The sequence below is a fragment of the Amphiura filiformis genome, chromosome 4 (genome assembly GCF_039555335.1).
Source record: "Amphiura filiformis chromosome 4, Afil_fr2py, whole genome shotgun sequence".
Taxonomy (NCBI): domain Eukaryota; kingdom Metazoa; phylum Echinodermata; class Ophiuroidea; order Amphilepidida; family Amphiuridae; genus Amphiura; species Amphiura filiformis.
This window is the reverse complement of record NC_092631.1, coordinates 25,186,571-25,209,518: the sequence shown is the minus strand read 5'-3', so window position 1 is coordinate 25,209,518 and position 22,948 is coordinate 25,186,571. Positions and strand designations below refer to the sequence as shown.

The 22,948-nt window shown below is 35.2% G+C and overlaps 1 protein-coding gene across 5 annotated transcripts in view; it reads left to right on the top strand.

Annotated features, from left to right (window-relative positions):
* Window positions 1-227: 227 nt before the first annotated feature.
* Window positions 228-22,948, top strand: part of LOC140150723 (leucine-rich repeat flightless-interacting protein 2-like) — a 35,891-nt gene continuing 13,170 nt past the window's right edge. For 3 of the 5 annotated variants that reach the window (XM_072172821.1, XM_072172820.1, XM_072172817.1), the window contains exons 1-7: window positions 228-488; window positions 3,977-4,063; window positions 4,860-4,913; window positions 11,071-11,199; window positions 15,271-15,309; window positions 21,114-21,284; window positions 22,313-22,405. In XM_072172821.1, coding sequence (XP_072028922.1) covers window positions 354-488; window positions 3,977-4,063; window positions 4,860-4,913; window positions 11,071-11,199; window positions 15,271-15,309; window positions 21,114-21,284; window positions 22,313-22,405 — 708 coding nt within the window. In that variant the 5' untranslated portion in view covers window positions 228-353. The remainder of the gene's footprint in view (window positions 489-3,976; window positions 4,064-4,859; window positions 4,914-11,070; window positions 11,200-15,270; window positions 15,310-21,113; window positions 21,285-22,312; window positions 22,406-22,948) is intronic. The other 2 variants (XM_072172819.1, XM_072172818.1) reach the window with 2 other exon arrangements.

The following is a 22,948-nucleotide window of genomic DNA, read 5'->3' as shown; positions in this document are numbered from 1 at the left end:
TACACATGAAGATACCATACTATACAGTAAACAGCTGATACCTGTCAAGTTTGTGATATTCTGTTTTCCGAACTGGCTAAAGAAAAGCACATACATTCTAATATTTCATCTGTTTTATACCATTTGAAGTACTGTGTCTGTCAAGACTAAAGACGTGACATCGACAGTAGTTTTTAAATTTCAAAGACGTGACATGCGTCAAGAAGTCACGTCATACATTGCACACAATTGACACAAATCATAAAAAGAACTAAGGTTCCTTTTAAATTGAACCTCCCTGGGTGCAACCCGGTTGCAAGAACTTTCATATTTCATAACAGCCTGAGTCATACTCATAAACCTCTCTAGTCAAAATGAGCAGTGCAGCAGCAGCCGCAGCAGCTATGAGTATGACTAGTCCAACAAGTACAACTCCAGGAGGGAGAAAAAGAACTACCACTCCAACTTACAAATCAGAAGAACAAGCACTAGATCAAATTGCCAAAGAGGTAAGAATGCAAAGATAATTATTGACAGCATGGATTTGCAATTTATAGCAAATACTGATATATATATATACAATTTTTTGTTTGGCAATTCAAAAATTTTGCACTATTCATTTTTTTTACTAACTTTTGTGTGGAGGGGAAAATATTGGTAAAGTCTTATTCAGATTTCATTTGACAGCTTAACCATCGCGTATATGCGCGCGACGTCAAGCGTGTACATTGGACCTCATACTCGGCAGTCCACGCTTTTTAATGCGTGCCGGTTCGAAATTCTGAAAATTGGTAAAAGCGTGGAGGTTTAAACTTTTTGGGTAAAAAGCGTGGAATGGTATAAAGCGTGGGAATAAAATAAAAAGCGTGGGCTTGTTTCAGCTTACAGTATATTTTTTATTGAATGTTAAAACAATCATAATTCCAAGAAAATCGCCAAACCCGCGCAAGATAAAATTCCATTTGATGCAGGCCAGCGCCTGTTTACGTGAGTCCAGACCAGCGCAATGTACACAATATCCTCCCCGGAAGCCCTTCCGTGATATGCAAATGTCCGATTTTTTCCATGACGTGTTACGATGTGTAGTAGTTAATTCTTTACATTGATCGTACGTATGAGTGACGTCATTAATCATGCATAATTGATTGAGCGAAGAAGGGTAGGATATAAGTCACTGAACACAGCGCACGCGAGATGCAAATCAGTTCATGACAATAACAGAACAACAATTAAAAGCAAAAAAAGTACAGTTATGCATTAAAATGTTTATTGTACAGTACAGTAGTAGCTTTTCACATAAAATTTGCATTGTTCACATAATGTATCAACTTCATGGAGAGAAAACATCAGACTTGCACGTGTGAAATAGGTGCAGAATTCGCATACTTGATTTACTTCAATTATGCAGACTTCATCAATGGATACAAAAAGTGGTGGGGTCAGGAATTTTCAGTATAAAGGGTGCCTCAGTAAAAAGCGTGGGGGTCAGGAATTTTCAGTATTAAAGAGTGCCTTACAATGTAGTAAAAAGGGTGGGGGTAAAATAAAAAGGGTGGGGGTCAAACCCCACTGCCGAGTATGTCCTTGTGCAAATAATACGCGCTGGACGGCTAGCAGTGTAAAAGGGAATCTGAATAAGACTTTAAATATGCACTGTTCAGACAAGCATTAAACATGCATGAATACTGTTAAATTTGGCATATAGGCATGTACAATGTATGTACTGAAAACATAAAACAAATGTTTGATCATGATTTTGTAATCACATTTTTATGCTACAAATAGCAAAATTGATTAGCAAGTATGCATACAATTTGTTTAAGTTGCAAATCCAATGCTGATTAGACCAACTAGCCAAGTAAAAATAAAAACATGCTAATAGTCAAATAGTGTCCTGGTTTTTTTTTACAAAACTGCTCTAAATACCGTACCCATATTTAACACCTTATTTTGAGTATTCGTGTTGTGAATGATATCTGAAAATGAGGTGGAGGTATTTTTTATTTTGTTGTTATGGAAGGCACAATGTAATTGTAGGCCCCTCCTGTGATCACAAAACTCTTCTGAAATGTGTCTATACAAAATCTCAACTTCTCAAACATCTTTGAGAAGAAGTTTAATATAAATACAATTTACAAAATAAAAAGAAATTTGAAAAATATCCAACAAAGGAGGAGGGTGGGGTCCGCGGGGACGCTAAACTTGTTTATTTTTTTTACTCTGCCTTATGGATGCCCACAGTGTACATGATGATGTAGCACTTGTTAGAATCACTTGAAACATCATGGAAATTAGACTGTAAATGGGTTTGTGTAAACAGCTCATAGCAAGCAACATTTTGTGAATGGGATGTTTTTTCGTACACATTTTAAGATTTTCTTAATATTTCATGACAAGTTGACTAACTTGACTAATTATGTTCTGTATTGTTGGGCAATTGTTTCTTTTGCCTACATGTAGTACGTCCAAGGTTGTTTTTGATCACAAAGATTGTTAGTATATGAGGCATCTTATTCCTGATGCGAATTCTGCATCTTTATACCTTGGTGAAACTGTGAAAGTTTGGTGGTAATTTCACAGTGAAAGGCATTTGATCCTTGATTTTGTTTCAATTGAGTGTTGAATTATCATGAGTCAAGTGTTTAGACTCACATTTTTCTCGCCAGGATGGTCAAGAATCAAAACATTGGGTGGAGTTATGAACCCCACAAAAAAGTGAGAAAAATAGTAAATTTGCGAGTGACTGAGACTATCAAATATCATTTTAAAATATTTAAGTAAATATTAACAATGTTTTTGGGCTTGAATTTGTTTCAATTCTGAATTTAGAATGCGATATAGTCGGGTGATTGTTAGTGTTGCATGACTGCTGAATTTTGCAGTAAGCTTACTACCGTATTAAAGTGATAGAAATTGCCACAAATTTTGTGGGCCATTTGGGCCCACTGGATGTATCTTTTGCAGGCATATTTCGAGGCCTGTTTTAATTATACATTGTAATTTTGTATGACTTTATTTTTGACTGACAAGCCTATGATGTTGCTGACAACACTTACTTTTGCCAATAAATCTAAGAATTTGAGTGTTTCATCCCCTCAACTTGTGGGTGCATACATGTGTATAGTAATCAGTTTCCCAGTCTGTAACACAAAAATAAAATCCTTAGAGTATGACTAAGCCCCGGCAAAAAACGCAAACTTCAGTTTTCTCGCCGCAATTCTTGCTATTGAGTAATTATCACGCTTTTACAAACAATAAAACAAGGTGTTTAATGCCGTAAAAACTTCCGAAAATCATTGAATTCCATGCCGTGTTGACAATTCATGTCATCAAGTAAGCTTAAAATGCACTCACAACTTCACAAGTGTGTAGTTTCAGTGCTTAATTGGTCTCTAAAATGTCATGTCAAGGTAATTGAATACCAAATTATAGTAGGGATACTGGGATAGTTAAATTTATTAAACTGAGAAAGGATTCATTATGTAAACAACATATTGAGGTAGAAATATTTGAACTTCTGTTTACGTTTTCATCCTTCGATCGTGAATCGGCACATGTTTACATACATTGGACTGATTGGAATTCCAGAGGGCAGTATTTTGCTTGTCATATTCAGGGATTTTTCTGTTTTAGGCGGCAATTTTCCGGTTAAATCTCGGTTTTTAAAGCAAATTTGGGGTAAATCTCACGTTTTATTTTTTTATATCTTGTTTTTTGCCTTTAAAAATTGCGTTTTTTGCCGGGGCCTAGGTATGACCCAATGGCCAACATTGTGATTACAAACCGAGTGCTTTATTTTTGTGACTTTATTGGAGGGCTTGGGGTATGCGCATGCAGTAGTAAAAAATAATATAGGGAGCCTGCAGATTAAACTATAATTGTCTTTGTAACCCAATTCAAAGACATGCTACATGTTGTAAAGTAAATTAGTAAATATATTACCAACTACATGTGTGTATACAAACATAATAAATTCACATTTACTTTAATTTCACAGGCGGAAGAGCGTCTTGCAGCTAGAAGAAAAGCAAGAGAAGAAGCCAGGAAAATACGAATGTACGAGTTGGAGAGACAACAAAAGGAGGTATGAATGATTTAAATTTATGTAAATTATCAACAATTTCAAGCTCAACACTTACATTTTGTAGGCTAACATGTCCACACTTATTCCTACTGTTGCTGATTGCATGAAAATGATAAAGAAGCACCCTGCAGATTCGCCTGTGTTTTAAAAATTACATACCTGGCACTGCCTACCTTTAGATGATTCCAAAACACACTTAAATGCATCCTGTAAGATAACTCCTCAAACTCACTTAAATGCATCCTGTAAATGAATGAAATTCACTGTATGTGTCAACACAATGAATATAGAATTTAGTCTTTAGTGTGAGAGAACTGCTATTTGCAATGTTTGCTTGCAGAGAAGAACTGCACTTGTTTACCTATATAGCGCGTACACAGGGGGAGTGTAAACACCAAACTGGGGTATCCGATTCATGAAAACATAAACACTTCCATTCACTATCCAAACCATGTAGCATCGTGTGATCCAGGCGTGATCCTTTTTTTTTAGCAAGATGACACATTTGGCCAGTGCAAGCTAGAGGGCGCTGTTCTTCTCTGCCAGCTACTGAAAATGCAAATTGTCTTAGAAATGTCAGATCTTAAATTATGAATTTGTATGTTGTATTAACAGCAGTGTCCTTTGGCCTAATATTGTTAACACTGAATCACTCAAATTCAAGTTTACAAGCACCCTGAAATTTACATAAATTAGCGAAATTATTTGATTAATTAACCCTGTTGATTAACTGCATTGCATTGCATGTCGTTGTGTACCCCTTCATCCTTATGCACACTGTTACCATGGTTACCAGGCAGAGGAACAGATGGATAAAGAGTTCATAATGAAAGCGGAAGAGAAGAAAAATGTAAGTCTTGAAAAATATTAACATATGTATTTATCTAATTGTTTTCTGTACTGTGTATAACAAAATTTAAATAATAACACTAACAGGGCTTATACGTATCCCTATATAACCTTTCAAATATTTTTTATATTTATATATTTTCATTTTTTTTTTTACCCAGTTTCTTTTCCCTGTTTGTTTGGCGATGGTATGCTTGTAATTGCAGTGGGTAGTATGTTAATGTTTAGAGGTTTCCATCATACTCTAGTGGAGATGTTCCAAGGGCAATACATTATCTACCTACACTGTTATTATATGACTTGATGGGCTCCAGACTTCAGATTAAGTCATATTCGTCATCCCATTACACAATTTGCACTTCAAATTGTAAAATTGGACTGTTGCGATACAACTTCCAAAGTGGGGGTTGCAAAACACAAAATTGCAATATAACTTTTTGAAAAAGATATAAACATTCTATTTGCATTTCGTACTCCCATTTTCAAAAAATTTTAACATTGCACCTCAACTTCAAAACTATGGCTCAATATAGATAGCATTTTGAAGAAAATTGCTGAATTTAGCCAACCACAACATCTTTTGCGCCACAAACCCTTTACACTATCAATTTTGCACTATTTATAAATAGTGCATTAAATATTATTTTGTTAGTCTAATTTTCATGAAACTCTTAATATCATCTTCACCAGTCACTCTATATATGTTGAGGATATTGACCATAGGATGAATGTGACTTTTGGAGTTTTTTGAGTTTCCCAGGTACATAGGAGTAATTAGAGAAAATATTGGAAGTACCAAGTGTTGAGGACCCCTTAGTAGTGGAATTATGTTACTTGTGGTCACTTAGGTTTTGGTTGGGTTCCCATGTTCTTGGACTAAAACTCCTGTATACAATGTCAAACACAAAAAGGTATCAACTGTTACTGTAAATCTTGAAGAATTCTTCATGCAAGTGGTATCAAGATTGTGGACAAAAATTATATAATTTTTAACGCAAAAAAATCTCCAAAATGGTAGCATCTTAAGGTACTGCATGTTGGGATCTTAAAATTCACAATTTTTGGACTTATTTAGGGTCACTTTTGGCACTGTTTGTATTAACATGGGAAATCAAAAGCAACACCCAACGCCCAAACAAATATCAAAGTGTGTTACATCTCATTAGAAATCCTTTTGCTCATCAAGAAAGCATCCATCTTTTGTCCAGTTTATTCGAACCACAATCCGATAAATGTAGACAGTACGGATTTTGCTGTGTTGGCTATCGTGTAGTGAGAAGTTTTGAAATGAGTTTATAATTTGTGTACATTCATGCATATATACTTCCCCTTTTGTAATATGAATGTTAAAGTTTCAACTTTGTAAGTTACATTTCTTCCATTGCATGGTGATTTAATTTGATCGACACCATCATTTTCATTTATCATTTGCCTTTATTTATTTATCCAGTATCATTTTGAATAATTCTCACTTTATTTTAAATTATTCCACTTTCATTATTCATTTAAATTATTATTTTCATCCAATAATTCAAAAAGTATATATGTAAATGTGTATGACCATGACCATATTGTAAACTATAGCCGTATAATAGATCTAACACCTATTCGTATGCTTCATGTAGTTTAAATCAAAATCTTTTTCTCTTCTGTAACCATCATCATCATCTTCCTCCTTTCTGCTCAAACTAACCAACCATTGTACTAGCACCGTCAAGTCCGGAGACTGGTAACTAGATCCAGAATATAGTTGTTGAAACTTGTGTCTCAAGTAGTACATTGGGCTGTTCCATTTACAATGTATATACACCGGATAACACCCCCTAGAGGGAAGACATAACCTTAATCTCCCACACATGGCTCGAAAAAGTGGGGAATTTGGGAAGCTCATTCCCAGGAAATGTTGGTGTTTGGAGGGAAATTCTGTTATTTGGAGGGAAATTGTGTCTCTTTTGTATATAAAAACATGCTATTAATTTTGGGAAATTTTGCTTGCTTCCCGGGAAATTAACATTTTTTCGAGCCCTGCTCCCACACAGGGAGTGTAGATTTGTAGTGTGGAGTCACTCATTTAGGTAACTCTGTTTGAAATTCCATGTGTGGAAGATTATTTAAAGGACTTGTCTTGTCTTGTAGATTACTGTCTATTATTGATGGTTGCGCAATGTGAGTGATGATGTTACTTGAGGTAGTGCTTACTGTATAAGTGGAAATTTTCATGAGGGTTTTATTTTTGAATTTCATGATTAGAGCTCCAACCGCTTGAAAATAACACCCTCATGAATGTATGCAATAATGTATTACAAGTATAGAGGAGGACTGGGCGAAAATAACATTCTCGAAAATGTGTCTCTCACTACAAGTCGCGAAAATAACTGTACGCGAAAATTACCACTTATACAGGTTAGTTGCTGCTTTGAGTGACTCGAGTGAGGTCATGTCTACCATAGGGGGTGTATGAATTTCAACTGGTATAGCCCATTTTCATGTAATTCTGTCAGTACTAGTTAAGTACATGTTTGTGTGTGTACATGTGTAGCTAGCTATTCATAATTTGCCCAGGACCCCACATATTGCATTTTGTTTTTCCATCAGTACTCGAAATAAGACGAGTCCATCAATATGCAGGTCACAGGGCATATGGATTTTTTGTCAGCAAAGTTGACAAGACTGAATCTGTCAGCAAAGTTGACAAGGCTGAATCATGCTGACTTCATCATCAATCCATTAGCCTTTTCGAGAAATGGCGGACACAGTAGGATGGCGCTGCACGAAGTGGGTCTTTTGAATTTGCCCGCTTTTACCCAGATTGAAGACTGCCCTCCTTTTGTGTAAGCCATACTTCGAAAAGGCTAATGACATTTACCTGATTTGCAAGTCTGAAATGTTGCCAAGTGTCGTAATTAATTGTGGACCAGTGTAACATTAGAATTGTCCAGTTTGGGCCAATGAACATTGATGAAGACCCATAGATTTCAGTCCAATACAAGGGCCTGATCCTGACTTATTTCGAGCACTGTTCCAATCCTTGGACAGCTTTTTTGGAGGTTGGACAACACATTGCATCCCAGCAAACACAGAAATGTTTGAAAAATGTTATTTTTGTTATGCATTTTAGTTACGGTTAAAAACATTTTCATAACATTTAAATGTCAGGTTATATAAAGGTCACAAATACTTTTTTTTAAATGTTTTTATATGAAAAACAGTACACAGCAGTTTATAAATGATGTCAAAATGTTATTACAAAATATTTTTCAGCAAACATGTTTGAAAAATATTTTGTCAAAACTTAAAGATGGGTGACCTAATCGACAACCTCATCGCCCAACTTTTTCAAAATGGAGATTTTGGCATCATTTCCGATTGTGGTATATCACACATACCGTTCTATGGACCATTGGAGAAACACATTTTACTTCCAATATCAAAATGGGTAGTGCATTTTACCTCAAAACTTGGGAATTGGATTATTTTGGTATAGGCCTCATAAGAGGTACAAAACACAGTACGAAAAAATCGGACCAACATTATGTTAGAATGTTTTGCATCAAGTTTTCTAAAATGTTTTCTGAATGTTAATGTTGTTAAAACATTTTTATACCCTTTATATTACCCAACATTTAAATGTTTTCTTTGAAAATATGCTTGGATGGGTTGCTGGCTAAGGCCTTTTTGGCTGATAATTTTGATAATTCACCACCCCACGGGTACATATGATTATTGCACCACCCCTAATTGAGGGAACAGGGGATACAACTCATGGGGTGCCACCACCCAAACCACCCCTTACCAGTATTGAATTAAACATAAAACTGATCAACTGGACTCACATTTATTTGAGAGGCTACAGTAGCGCACCTTATCCAAGGTGCATCTTCAGGCCGTCTGATGATCTGGCGGCAAAAGATCCACAATCTCTGGCAACACCACCTTGTCACAGGTCAACGACCTTTTGCCGCCAGAAGATGCACCTTGGATAAGGTGCGATACTGTAGCCTCTCAAATTAATGTGAGTCCAGTTGATCAGTTTTATGTTTAATTCAATATTTATTAAACCTGGATGAATGACAACCTTCACAAACGCACCCCTTACCAGTTTGAAGAATCAACCCATTGAATTTTATGTCAAATGCAGACTGTATATAGAATGGCAATGGCATTCTCCCCATCTTCTTGATTTTAATTGCTTGTCCATTGTAAAATTATTGATGTTGTACAATGCTTGCTTGTTGTGCTGTAAATGACAGTGACATGTTGATTTAATCAAATATAGCTATTACTGTATACACCAATACTTGTGTTATTTTTATTTGTCATTTTATTTGCAGCTGTTTAAATTAATTGCTGTCAATGAACGCACAATTTCTATTTCAGTTTCAAGTTGTCACTGCAGTTAATCTTGTTTATTAGTTATACATGTGTGTGTACAAACTGCAGAAGTAAACAGCGAGATTAAAAGGTTCTGGGTAGAACTCTTGTTGAGTAACGATGATTACTTTTTATGTAACAATACTTATTGGAAGGGGTGTATTAAATGATACAGGATTCAAAATATTATCTTATTCTTATTAACAGTAGGATATATAAAGTGTGCATGCATTGGGCACATGTACTGTGTACATGTAGAATTTAATTCACCAGTGTCAGAGCAGGCAGAAACATTATCTATGTACTGAATGATGTGACCTTTGATTTGACCTTTACTTGACCTTTACCCTGTCTATGTACCTATGATCCATAGAGTCGTTCAAGTTCACTGTCTCAGTCACACTCATTACTTCACCTACACAGTAACAAGCAATGAAACCTTATCTCTCTGTTGATAGTCGTCTCACCAAAATAGCTCTTATAACATTATGAGTGCAAATGACAATGTGCACCTACACATAAATACGTAGATACGTAATATGCATGTACAATTTCAGGAAATCTATTCTCTAATGTAAAGAATTTTAGATATTATACTCTATCAAACAAAGCTAATTAATGTATTTACAACTATTACACTATTACACATACTGCTTAAGTTACCATTCATTTCTTCAAAAGAGCATGTGTACATGTATAGTGTTAAGAGGAACAATGTCAGTGTAAGACAAATTGATTTACAAATGAAAATGGCACAAATTTAACACTCGACATGTACTTAGGTGATGAAGGAAACGTTACAGATCTAATTTCTAGAAAGAAACCTCATACACTAGATGTATATAATACATTTAAGGGTTGCACCATTAGATATTATTGGGGGGCTAGGGAGTTTTTTGAAAAGGAAAAAAAAACTTTGCCCACAAGTGAGAATGTGAGATGAAAAAAAATTGCCTCATTGATGAGTAAAAATGTTTTCCCTACCCAACACTGTATAATGGTACGTTAAAATTGAAAAAAGATAACTTTGCCGCCGAAATAAATTGCCTCCAAAGGCAGCGAAAAAAAAAATTCTGCTTGACCCTAACTACCTAGCCCCCCCCTTCTGATAATATCTAATGGTGCGTCCTAAAGTATACAACTTCAACCTCCTAGTCAAGGTGATTAAATGTAGGCCAATATATTCTGTTAATGCAACACTGAAAGTGTATTCATGGACACCATGTATATATAGGAAGTCATTATGTACTGTAGTTATTGTTTCCAGTTGCAATGCTGAAAGTTTTAACTTGTAAATTTTGTGAATGATCTGATCCACACATATGCCAAATTTGGTATCTAGTAAACATGCTAAATGCATATTATTATAACTTTATTGCCCACAATCATATACATAGACTTTAAAATACTGAAATCCTAGATCTCAGACAGACTTGTTTATACAATTGAAGTATTTGTATCTTAATTTTTCATATTTTCTCCCCACCCCCTCTATTTTGGTTTTTCAAATTCAAAATTTCTGATTTTGGCCTCAATGGATCAGATCATGTCACAGTGACACATGTATATATTAATTATTATGCTTTCTTCCAAACACATTTCATTTTCATGCTGTAAATAATACAAAATAATTGTGTGGATTGGTATAATGCTGTCAGCTCAACTCCAGTGATGCTATTATTATATTAAGTGTACTGTAGCTTTGTTTGTTTGGCATGTATTGCTCTATATACTTTAAATCACCAATTTTGTGACTAATTCTTTGTTTCTCATATTATTTACGGCAGTTAATAAAACATGCCAGTGTAACAGGGACGTCCTATACCGGCGGTAGCACCACCACCTCTGTGCCATCATTCACACCACACGAACATAGAAGAGGAAGCGCAGATTCCGCTGAACAGGAAAGCTTGAAGGTAAAATGAGCTCCTTATCTAATGACCTTTGACTTATTGTCTACCAACGTGTATGTTTGTAAACAAACTTGGGATTGTCCGCAATCACAAGCTCTTGTATTTTGGACTTACTTTTATTGCTTTTACTTCTAGATAGCAAATATTGTGACTCAATTTGATAAGCAAAAATATGTACCATCAGTTATTTCATATAACTCAACAGGATTGTTCCTGTGTTTATTTTTTCAAGATGAACTGGAAACGGTAAAAGATTTTTCTCAATATGTATAAGATTTTGTTTATTGCAATCATATTTTTTTTTCAGAGCTGAAGAAAATAAGCAAAATTGTGACAGTGAACTGTCAGTCATGAAATTCCTTCCAGAAGTAATTGATATATCGATATAATTTCACATATTGAAATTTACATACCCCTAAGTATTGGCTCGATATCAAGAAAGATGATATTCTAAAACGGAAACATTTCACAAAACTGTGATATGAAAGTTATTAACATTGTAAGATTATATAAAGCACATGATTTGAAATTGAAACTAATACGTAATAAGAGCTCGCTATTAGAGTGTCAGATATGATCTGCCAATGTTTAAATTTAACTTTTGTACAGTGTGATTTTCACTCAATGACGTATTTGATCAAACCGGTACTTTCGTACAAAGTTCTCTATAAGACTTTTGAGTCTGAAATTTAATTAAGATTTTGCTTACCTTTGAAGTTATTCAAAAGTATTTTGTATGTTGGAAAATTTTAATTTTTTTTTATGAATATAGATGTGTAAGTAACTTGAAAAAATCAATGCACAAAAAATGATATTCACTGAAAGATGTCTCCCATATAATTGATAAGCTTGTTGTGGATAGCATTTCTTCTGCAGTCAGTCATCATGGACAATAACCACCAGTTTTTACGACGATTCAGTCAACAATGGAATCGTTAAACAAGGCATTACACCATACTGGTGTGGGAAAAATTGGCATTTAGCCCATCCATGTGAAAAATACTGCATTGATGGTATCATCATGAAGCTTTGGTAGTATCATTATGGTGTGAAAAGGCTGTGTTTTACAATTAAATTGGAAGTTTCTATCAAAGCAATTTGCCCATCATCTCTGGTCTGGACAACCCACACTTTGTGGACAAATTAAAGTACAGTAGTAGCGGACAGGTGGTAGAGCGTGGGAAGTAATAAACATGGATGTAAATGCTAATGAAGATACATGGATGGATGTAGAATATGATCATGAGGATGATGATATTTATTGGTTAGCATGGGTAAGTTCAGACCTAGAAATCTGTGGCAGTACGGGCAAATTCATTTGGATTCTCGCAAGAGGATTTTGCGAGAATCTTTGCAAATTTGTGAGTGTCTCAATTTACCTATCTACCTCCCGCTGCCCAAAACAATGACTGAAAAATACTGCCCTCTGTCAGTGTGATTCAGGTAGTCGCCAAATTCAAGATGCCCGCTTTTTTACGAACAAAAGGTTCACGCAAAAAAAAGTAATAAATAATAAAACCGGGAGTCAAACTAGGTGCTCCACAAGTACATCTTTTTTCTTCCTTGTCAATCTTTATTCACATTGGATTTCTGTGTCTGAAGTAAGATATTGCACTTTACAGAATGCTGCTGATGACTTTAGGCCAGGGCACACTTTATAAACCACTTCAGGGACACAGCTCTCCAGTACAGGGCACAATACCCTGATCAGCCTGCATAGAATAACCACCACAGCCAGGATCAGCTCCCTGAGTTTCTTATGGGTACAACACCGGGACAATTAACAGCAAATTCTTGTCCAGGGGGATTTCAAACTAGCTCAATTTTGTGATGAGATTAAAATTATGACACTGCAGGGTTTTGAACCTGTACCATCACATCAGAGTCTAGCACCGTACCAGTTCAGCTAACTCAGGGATATTGAGTACTGGTCTGGAGTAGGGAATAATGGACAACTTCTTCAGTATGTGTGTTTGTAGTTATTGAGTGGCAGCACAGGCCCTTAAATTCAAGGGTTTGTGGTAGCAGTCTGGCAGGGAACCATGAGCCTGTAGGAAATGATGGCAGTACTATTACAATGTACCAATGTGTTGGACATGTTTGCTGTACCGGCATGGGGTCAGGTTTCATAACACTTCTGAGAGTATTTGAACTTTGTTCGGATTCATGATCTCATATAAAGTAGAGATTATTAAATTATTGTTATGATAATAATATTATTATACTTCCTTTACATGGTAACTATACTATTGCAGGTTTCTATATATGTATGCATGTTGTACCATGTACTCTGTTTAAACTAACCCTGTTGTCCTCAAATAAAATAAATCACAGTACTTACAGAACTTGACGAGAGTGGAATTTTAATTCTCCCCCAAATGTGTTGTCTTGAAGAGGTTGCTATTTGCTATATTAGTTGTCTCTCGGGGAAGTTGATCTGCGATTTTTTCCTGTACACTCTGGATCAAAACTGAGACATATATGCAGTGAGTACTACAGTGATGAACTGATCTCATCATCATTTCCTGAACCGGACTGATTCTTGGCTTTACTAGTTGTGAATTGAAATCGAGGGAGAATCCCCTCGTTTGCCAATCTACCTGGCTGTATTGTACATTTCATCAGAAAGTGAGCGTATTAAACATGCACCCAACAGGAATGTATTATTTTGACAGAAAATCACTGCTGTGGCTTCCAAATTGGAAATATATAATGAAGGTGGGTTGTTAACTCAAATACTAACTGTCATCTGTAGGTACATGTTTGTGTGTAACAGAAAGTTTATAGATGTACTTGTAATTATGTCAAAGACGTATCATATATATCAGTTTTGGACATCAGATACACTCAAGGCCAGGGTACAGCTAGGATTTTTATGAGGGAGTGCTGTTTTGGGGTGGGAGGAACTAACTTTTTTGTGCAACAGCACCAGAAAAGTTTTACCTTTTTGTTCAATTCTGGTGTTTTAAGGTGTAGGTCTATAATAAGTCAGTCATCAAGCTAGGAGTCTGAAATTGATAAACTACATTATAGGGGTAATGGGTTCATCACAAGAATTACATATCATCAGCCTGTTACGCTAATTGCTTAAGGGGGTACTACACCCCTGCTTAATTTTGTGCCTATTTTTGCATTTTTCTAAAAAATTATAGCGCATTGGGGAAAATTAAGATATGTATATTATAGGGGCAAGGACTACAACTACTGCACTAGAAAATTTATTTCAGCACAGACAACAGTTGTGGAGTTACAGTCAAAAATGAGGGAAAACCAATATTTGATCAATAAATCAATAACTATTTGCTTTGAGTTGCTGAATTTTCAGTACAGTAGTTGTAGTCCTTGCCCCTATAATATATACATATCTTATATCACCGATGTGCTATATTTTTTGAGAAAAATGCAAAAATAGGCACAAAATTTGCCAGGGGTGTAGTACCCCCTTAAGTCATTCTTACATGTTTCTCATTTACAATTTTGATTTTCTGAGTAATAAACCCATAATTAATCAAATTTCCAGCCATATTCTTCATTAACTTGTGGAATACATCAAAAGAGATGTATTCCACAAGGTAATGAAAAATGCGGCTGGAAATTTGATTAATTATGGGTTTATTACTCAGAAAATCAAAATTGTAAATGAGAAACATGTAAGAATGACTTAAGCAATTAGCGTAGCAGGCTGAAGATATATTGTGTATGATGCTCCCGTCCAAGCACCAGAAATGTTGTACCTTTTTGTTAAATTGCGGTGTTTTAGGGTGCACAAACATTGTGAGGTGGACTTGTTCATGCGTCCAAACTGATGGGAGGGGGGGGAGGATTCGTGAGTGACTGATGTTTTTGTGCCTCCTCCAATGATGATGTTCTAGCCAATTTTAACTTAGAAGAGAATACTTTTAGTTTGTCTCTAATTGTATTTTGCAAACTTCAATCAATACTGTGACAGCTATTTAAACATGGATCTGGTTTAACGACTTTGTCTACGAGCTACAAAAAAAATGTAACAAGTCATTCAGTACTGGGTTTTAAACCAATTGATGCTGAAAAGTTTTATATTTTTATGTGTCTTAGGATGATCAGACTATGGATGGTGACATTATGTCAACTAAGGTAGGAATGGTTGCTAAGCAACCAATCAATCAGCGCTAACCAACCTAGTTAATGAAACCAGCTTATTAGTTGATGCACTTACAAAGCTTTTTAAGTTTTTTTTTTCATTTTGTGTATCCATGTTAACCTTCTTATTATGGTCACATATCATTTCTTAGTCTAGTTTTGATTATTTTGTCATTATTTTCATAATAAACCAGCATAATTGTATCATTTTAAAATGCTTTTTAATGCTCTGATCTGTTTTGGTTGTCATATACAGTATATGTGTGCATGTGTTTACAACATATTTGATTTCCAAGAAGTGTATGATGTATCTTGATTTATATGAATAGAACATTTTTCTCAAAATTTCAAATTCATCATTGACTAAATATTTGTTTTATTAAAAAGAATTTGTTTAAATACAAATATGTATGCATGCTTTAAATCGGATCGATTTACAAAATTTGAAATTAATAATTTATGATTTTTTTACTCTTGAGTTTAATGAAATTCTTTTTCACAATCGCCATTGATAGTCAATTTTAATAATATTTTCATTATTTTTTCGTTTGTTTTTCTTTCTCCTGATACATGTACATGCATGTTTGGAATATGTATAAAACTTAATCGCCCTTTTGGTTAAGATTTTTTTTTGGTACAATACTACATTGTGTAAGATCATCAATTCATGACAAACCCCAACAAGTCATCAATATTGATTGTATTAACACATAAACATGTACAATATATGATGAAAATCATAAATCTTAATAATCCGAGCCAGATATAAAGATACTAGTTTGTGACTGATATCACCATCACCTGTCACTCAAACTCAGAAACTATTACAGATTACTCTGTGGTTAATTTTTCACCTTCAGATATACAAATCATCTCAAAAGTTAGATCTTAGTAATAAACGAATCTCAGGAGCCAAGTTATGGTCAGGATTTGGTCGGCCATTACTGGGACCCGTCTGTACCAAACTGGTGTTGTTACTGGCCATCGCTTAAAAATCGATGTTGAATTGTATTGTGTTGTAAACTTCCATCATTCTTTTGTGTACATGTAACACGGGTGATGAAATGCAGTTTAATATCCCCGCCAAGACCATATCATTCCACATTTTAGGTGGAATAGACCTAAGGGGGGGGGGGGGTCCCAGCTATAGCTGCCATTGAGGTGTAGGAATGCATGAAAATGGATTCGTCTATAGGAATCTTTCTTACCTGAAGGCACCATCATCAATGCCTAGAACAGTTGCTTTTTGCTTTATAAAACTACCATCAATTTTCTGTGATTTCTTTTCTCCACTGAAGGCACCAGATGAATCATCCTTCCTTTTATGTGCTACTTACCAATCAAGGATCGTAGGGAGTTTGATTGACAGTAAAGTCGGATGCAAACTAGTCTTTTTAATTCAGTCTCAGATTATAGAATTGATTTCTTCACCTTCAAATACAGACATGGATTGTGTAGTTTCATATTTTTTAATTTGAAAATGACTGTAATAGGCAACAGAAACCCCCCTATTCTATGGGCTCAACCAACTCAAGATTTTGCGGTTTGGTTTAAATTAAATGTTTTTAAATAGCTGTATGCAATTGAAAACAGCTGGTTTCTTTGCTGAAGTGGACTGATTTTGACTGAATTGTTTTGAAAATATGTGGAAAATAAAACAAATAAAAAACAACAACAACAACGTCCAGACCGCTCGACCCTATTTGGCAAGTCCATCCCTCATAAAACAGGTGGGGTTTTTTCGTTGCCTTATCTGGAATTAGGAATGAAGAGGCATGTGCATCCTTTATTTTTTTGCTTGATAATATTTTTTTACAGAGAATTTTCACAATATAATTTAATTTGTATCTTTCCTGCAAATCACTCCTGTACTAGTAATGGTGTTGTTAAAAAATGTAGGACCACAGTGATAGAAAATAATTATAACCTGTAACTTTGTACCCCATAGTCATGTAAATGCACTGTATTTCCAATGGCATAATTGTTCATGTATTCACTTGCATAATGTTGAACTTTGACCCTAGGTTATGAATTAAAATGAATAAGGTGAGAGGTCTTGGACTCTCTAATACAGCCTTGTGTATAATGGACATATTGGATTGTCACTCATGGAGGACCAGAATAAGTGTGACTTAAAAAGCCAGATATTGAATGATGGACTGGTTGCTAAGAGCATAGTGTTACAAAGAGTGGCATATGTTCCGTTTGTCAGACGTTTCAGTCATAGTGCATTGTAATGCATGCAAGTTGCTCTGAATGTACTTTAAATTTGCCATTCTCCAACTAGTCATTGACCTACAGTCTCTGGCAGAGAAGATCGGCACTTGTTCGCATTTTGTGAGCATGCGCAGCGTAAACACGGAAGTGGGGTTCCGATTGGCTGACATTATTATAACAACAAACCCATAATCTGATTGGCTGATTATTCGCCAAATCATTTGTTGGTGCAAGCTCCGCACATGTCGCTTATTAACAGGGGGCGCTTGTGTCAATCAAAGCAAAAGACTGCTGTACTTATTTCTAAGCTAGTGTAGCGGGGTTTCGGGTCTGACCAAAACAAAGAACTTCTTTGTTCATCTCTCTCTTTATTCCTTCCTTCCTTCCTTCTTTCATTTGCCATGAAACACAAGGAGAGTTAGGGTTAAAGGTGTTATTTGTTACAAGTTCACTATACTAAGAGTGTTGTACATGTATAAATCTAAATAAACATGCTTTTCTTAATCCTAACCTAAGTAATTATTGCCACAAAGTTAGTTGTGTTTACATTAGTAGTCATGGCAACATCCTGACACCATTATACATTCCCCTGTTGAAGTGACAGCTATTAAAAGGCTTGGTTGGGATCCTTAATGCTTTTTCATGCAGTACTTCACCAGTGCGTTTGCTATAACCTGGATAATTAATTATAGATCTGTATATTTGCAAAGATGTGATATAGTATAGGCCTACTGTTGACATAGACTTTGACTAACTCTATAGTATACTTTACTAGAAACTATTTGGCTCAGTAGTTCTCACAACTGATGCTTATGACAAGATATTGTACACTTCCCACAATGCATTTCTTCTCTGTACTGATTTGCTATTCAGTGCAACATAGGTCAACGGTTACCAGAAATACCTCAATTGTAAGTTGTGGATGAGCTCTGTTAATTCAAGTATTTTTGTCACTCTAGTATCAACCCATGTTGCACTGAATAGTAAATCAGTACAATGAAGAGATGCATTGTGGGAAGTGTAAGAGTATATTCTCTTTTCATGATTTCAAAGGTTGTATTTCAAGTTTTAAAGAACAAGCAAAGATTGCTAGAACTGCACATGTTAGTTAATGCCATCTAGTATTACTTTCTAATGAGTGATTCTCCTGTTACAAAGGAATGTTGACGAGACAGTTACGTGTAGTTTGCCTCAAAATCTTGTTGGCAAAGTGGTATTGAAGTGCTCCCAATTCCAGAAAATACATGTACATGTACATGTAGCTAAATCCTAATCCTGTAGTTAGTATTAACTGGCAACGAAAGTCAAATTTTAGTATTTGGTCAATTTTTCGAAATGCGGGCCAAAAACTTGCTTTTTTAGGATGTTTTTCTTATGCTGTAAAATCAAGCCCAAAGACTTGTACAAAGACTAATAACATTTCAGGTTATGTATTTTAGTTTATTGGAAACACATTTTTGAATAAATGTTATTTTATCAATTATCAAAATTAACATTAAGATAGTATTGAACTTTTTGAACAAACTTTTAGCCTATACAAAACATTTGAGTACTGAAAAACATACAAAATTGCATGTTTTTGGCATTTTCCCTTACATTGCAAACAATATTGAAATTTAACTTTTATTGCCAGTTTAGAACTAACCAAAGGATGAGGGTTTACCCGTGTTTCATTTAAAGCAATAACAGATAATATTTTTAATTAAAAAAATGCTGTATTTTTCTGGAATCAGGGGTAGGCAATACAGTGTTGTTTGTTTCCTTTAGTGGTGGTTTTTATATTTTAAAGGAAGTATGAATGCCATAATTGTAGAAGGAGATAGTAACACTGCTGTAAAGATATACTTATTTTAAGACCAGTTACAAACCACATAAGTACTTTTCTAATGAGTCACATACTGTCCATTTATATTCTAGTAGAAAATCTGCTGACAATCTAATGCTGAAACTAGCAGGGTGCATCAACTTTGCTCTGTGCTCAACTGTGCACCAACTAAAAATCCAACACTTGGAAATTGCATGCCAATTTAACAGATGTATTTAAAGATACTCACCGATTTGTTGTGTGTACATATAAATTGTGTATAATTTTAGAGGGAAAATGATTGCAACATGTACTTATTTTGAGTGAATTTTAAAGAATCATTTCTAAATTTATATGACAAGCCAAACTTGTGCACGCATTTTAATTAGTCTCTGTCAACTTTTATTGTGGTCAAGTACTGTAAGCCTTAGGCTAATTAAGTATTATCCAGATACTTATTTTGACACTTCTGGATCCTCTCACAATTTTTAAGCGTGACGAGTAGAAGGAAGTAATACTTCAAAATTTATTGTAATATCACATTGGGCTATTCCATTTAAAATCCACACTACCCCTGTGGAAGATTTATCTAAAGTCTTCTACAGAGGGAGTATGAGTTTTGGGTAACTTCCATTTGAAATACTCACTCCAGTTGTAGAAGATATAGGTGAAGCCATAATACAGGGGAGTATGGGTTTCAAAATGATTAACCCTGACCAATTACATTTGAAAAACATACTCCCTCAGTGGAAGATATTTCCAAAATCTTCCACAGGGGGAGTGTGGATTTCAACTGGAATAGCCCATTGCGTGTGAAGTATCCAATAGTTGTCCAACACTTCCTGTCATAACTTGATTAACTATAAGATATAGACCTAATAATAAGATAAACTGAAGTACAAATGACATAGATCTTCATCAAGACCATAGAACTGTTGCTTGTACAAAATCAAACTTTTTGAGCGACATAGAACATGACATTGTCAAGTGCTAATGTCCCATTATTAATACCAATAATCCATCAATATAATACATTGCATATAGACATAGTTCATGTTTATCACTGCCATCTTTATGGATTGAAAAATTATGTGCTGCATTGCATAGTATTTGTTGGTTTGTTTTGCCCATTTTCGCCATTATGGTTCAAGAATGTGTATGGAATTCCTATTGTCTGTCAGAGAATGGATGTGGGGACACCAAATCCCAAAAATTGGGAAATAGTGTAACCTATTCCAACTCAAATACAGAGATACCTGTTTTTCTGAATTTTGCGATTTTGACAAAAAATTTTGATATTGTTTTAATTTTTAAATATTATTATATATTATTTATTTGTACATTTTTGACAAAACTGTAGTTCAAAATCCCAAAAAATGTTTACCCCCAACAGAATTTTTTCAGAGGATCTACTGTCATCTCTGCAACTAGTCTAAAAGTGTGAAAAATTGTAAAATTGAGTTTAATAGTAGGTATAGCCTCAACCGTACAAACTACATGTTAACCACCCTGAGTCTGCATGTAGCTTACATGAAGAGTAAGAGTAACTAACTTTTCAGCAAACAAATTTGTTACGTTTTCTTTTGTTTTTACCATTTCCTAAGTTTGGACATCAAGACTGATTGGATGAGATCTCGTTTCAAAATGAAATGAGATTTTGCATATTTTTAGTTGCCAATATCAAGGTTCAGGACGTATTTTGGTTTTGTCTGCATCCCTGGTGTCTAATATTATTGGTTTTAAAAAACTAATCCACCTCTATTCATTTGCACTGCAGGATCAATTAATAGATCTCCAGGAGAAGTATAAGAAAGCTATGATGACCAATGCTCAGCTGGACAATGAGAAAGCCACGTTAACGTTTGAAGTGGACGCCTTGAAAGATACGTTAGAAGAACAAGAAGAGGTCATGATGGAATTACAAAGAGAAACTAGGGATAAACATAGGGTAGGTGCATGGCCTGGGCGTGCGAATTATTGTTTGATTTTGAATGTTTGGGGTTTTTTTTGCTGAAAATTTAATTTTGGTGTAATTTTAGAAAGACTGATGACTAATTGTTAGTGCGATTTAATTAGAGGATAAAGGTATTGTTTTTAGCCGCGGGAGTGCATCTGTTGTCTCATAACATTGGGGATATCATTATTATTCGCCTCGTTGTTTTATGCCAAAAATAATGATGTCGCCCGTGTCATATGAGATGATAGATGCACGACAGCGGCTAATAAAATACCTTTAATCTCAATCTCAAACACTTCAATTCAAATAAAAATATCATAAGTATACCAAATTTTAATCAAATTAAATCCTACATTTGACATGGAATTACCTATGGCTTAAAATCGATCAGTCCCGTTGTTGCTGTGCACCTCTGATTGGTTCAAATAGCACGTACGAGTATCGTGTCGACACCCACATGCTAAAGTGTGTGATATCGTGTCATATCACATCGGTAAGAACCAATAAGGTTGCAGGAATGTTCTCAAGTGTTTAAGAATAGGGTTTAATGAGTGATAAATGATTAATTAAGATCGATCTTACGCATGCGTTATCAAGCATCAAATGTGTTTCTGTAAGTGGGTTGAATGTGTCGTTAAGGAGGTAGTTGACATCTAAGTTAATGAGCCACAGGGCCGTAGCAAGCGGGGCGGCCGGGGATGCCATGGCCGCCCCACCTTTTGAGAAATTTGTTATGTTTTTCTTTATATCTTTATTTCAATTTGGGCATATATTTGCATTTTGGCCGCCCCACATTTGTTATGGCCGCCCCACATTTTTCAACCTTGCTACGGCCCTGATGAGCCATCTGGGGGGAGGGGCAGGGCAGGTGCAATCTTTCAGGAGTCAACGAGTCTACTATCAGGTATACAAGATCAAGCAGATCACAGACTCATTCTTGCTGAAGAATAAATTTTGAGGTAGAAATCCATAATTTTTTGTTTTAAATCATAATTATGTTTTTCTTTATCATTTTGCAGGAATTAGAAGGAAAGAAACGAGAAAATGCAGTAATCAAAAAAGATATAGGAACTTTGAAAGAAATGGTATCACAAAGAGATCAGCTTATATCAGTAAGTATTCCCCTCTGTAAACAGGGTCGGCTAGCCCTACTATAGGGCCTTTTAAACAAACTATATCCGAGAACCGCTAAAACCCACTAACCGCTCCACCCGCAAATTTTTCTGGGGAATTAGCAGTCACTTTTCCAATATCTGTGCTGGGTTTTAGCAGTTCTCTGGATATAGCCAGGTGTTATGATACAATATGGTTTTGGATCACCACAGTCAAAAGGCCGTATACTAGAAGTAGGGATAGGGTCGGCCTCGATGTGCAACAACATGAACGTACATAATAGTATTGGGTAACATACCATGTTTACTTTATTAAACACCCCAGGGGTATTACATGAATGTTATCATGACTGCGCTTTGAAAAATACACTGTAACAAATACAGAGTGAATTAAGCAATTTTGCCTCGCTCGTTATGGAATGATAATTCTTGACTTTTTGTAGCCCTTTGTCGTGGGATCTGTTTTCCTGAAATGTATGAAATTATCATAAAAAGTAATGAAGGTTTTGCTATATGACTGCATGATAACAAAGGGCATAATTA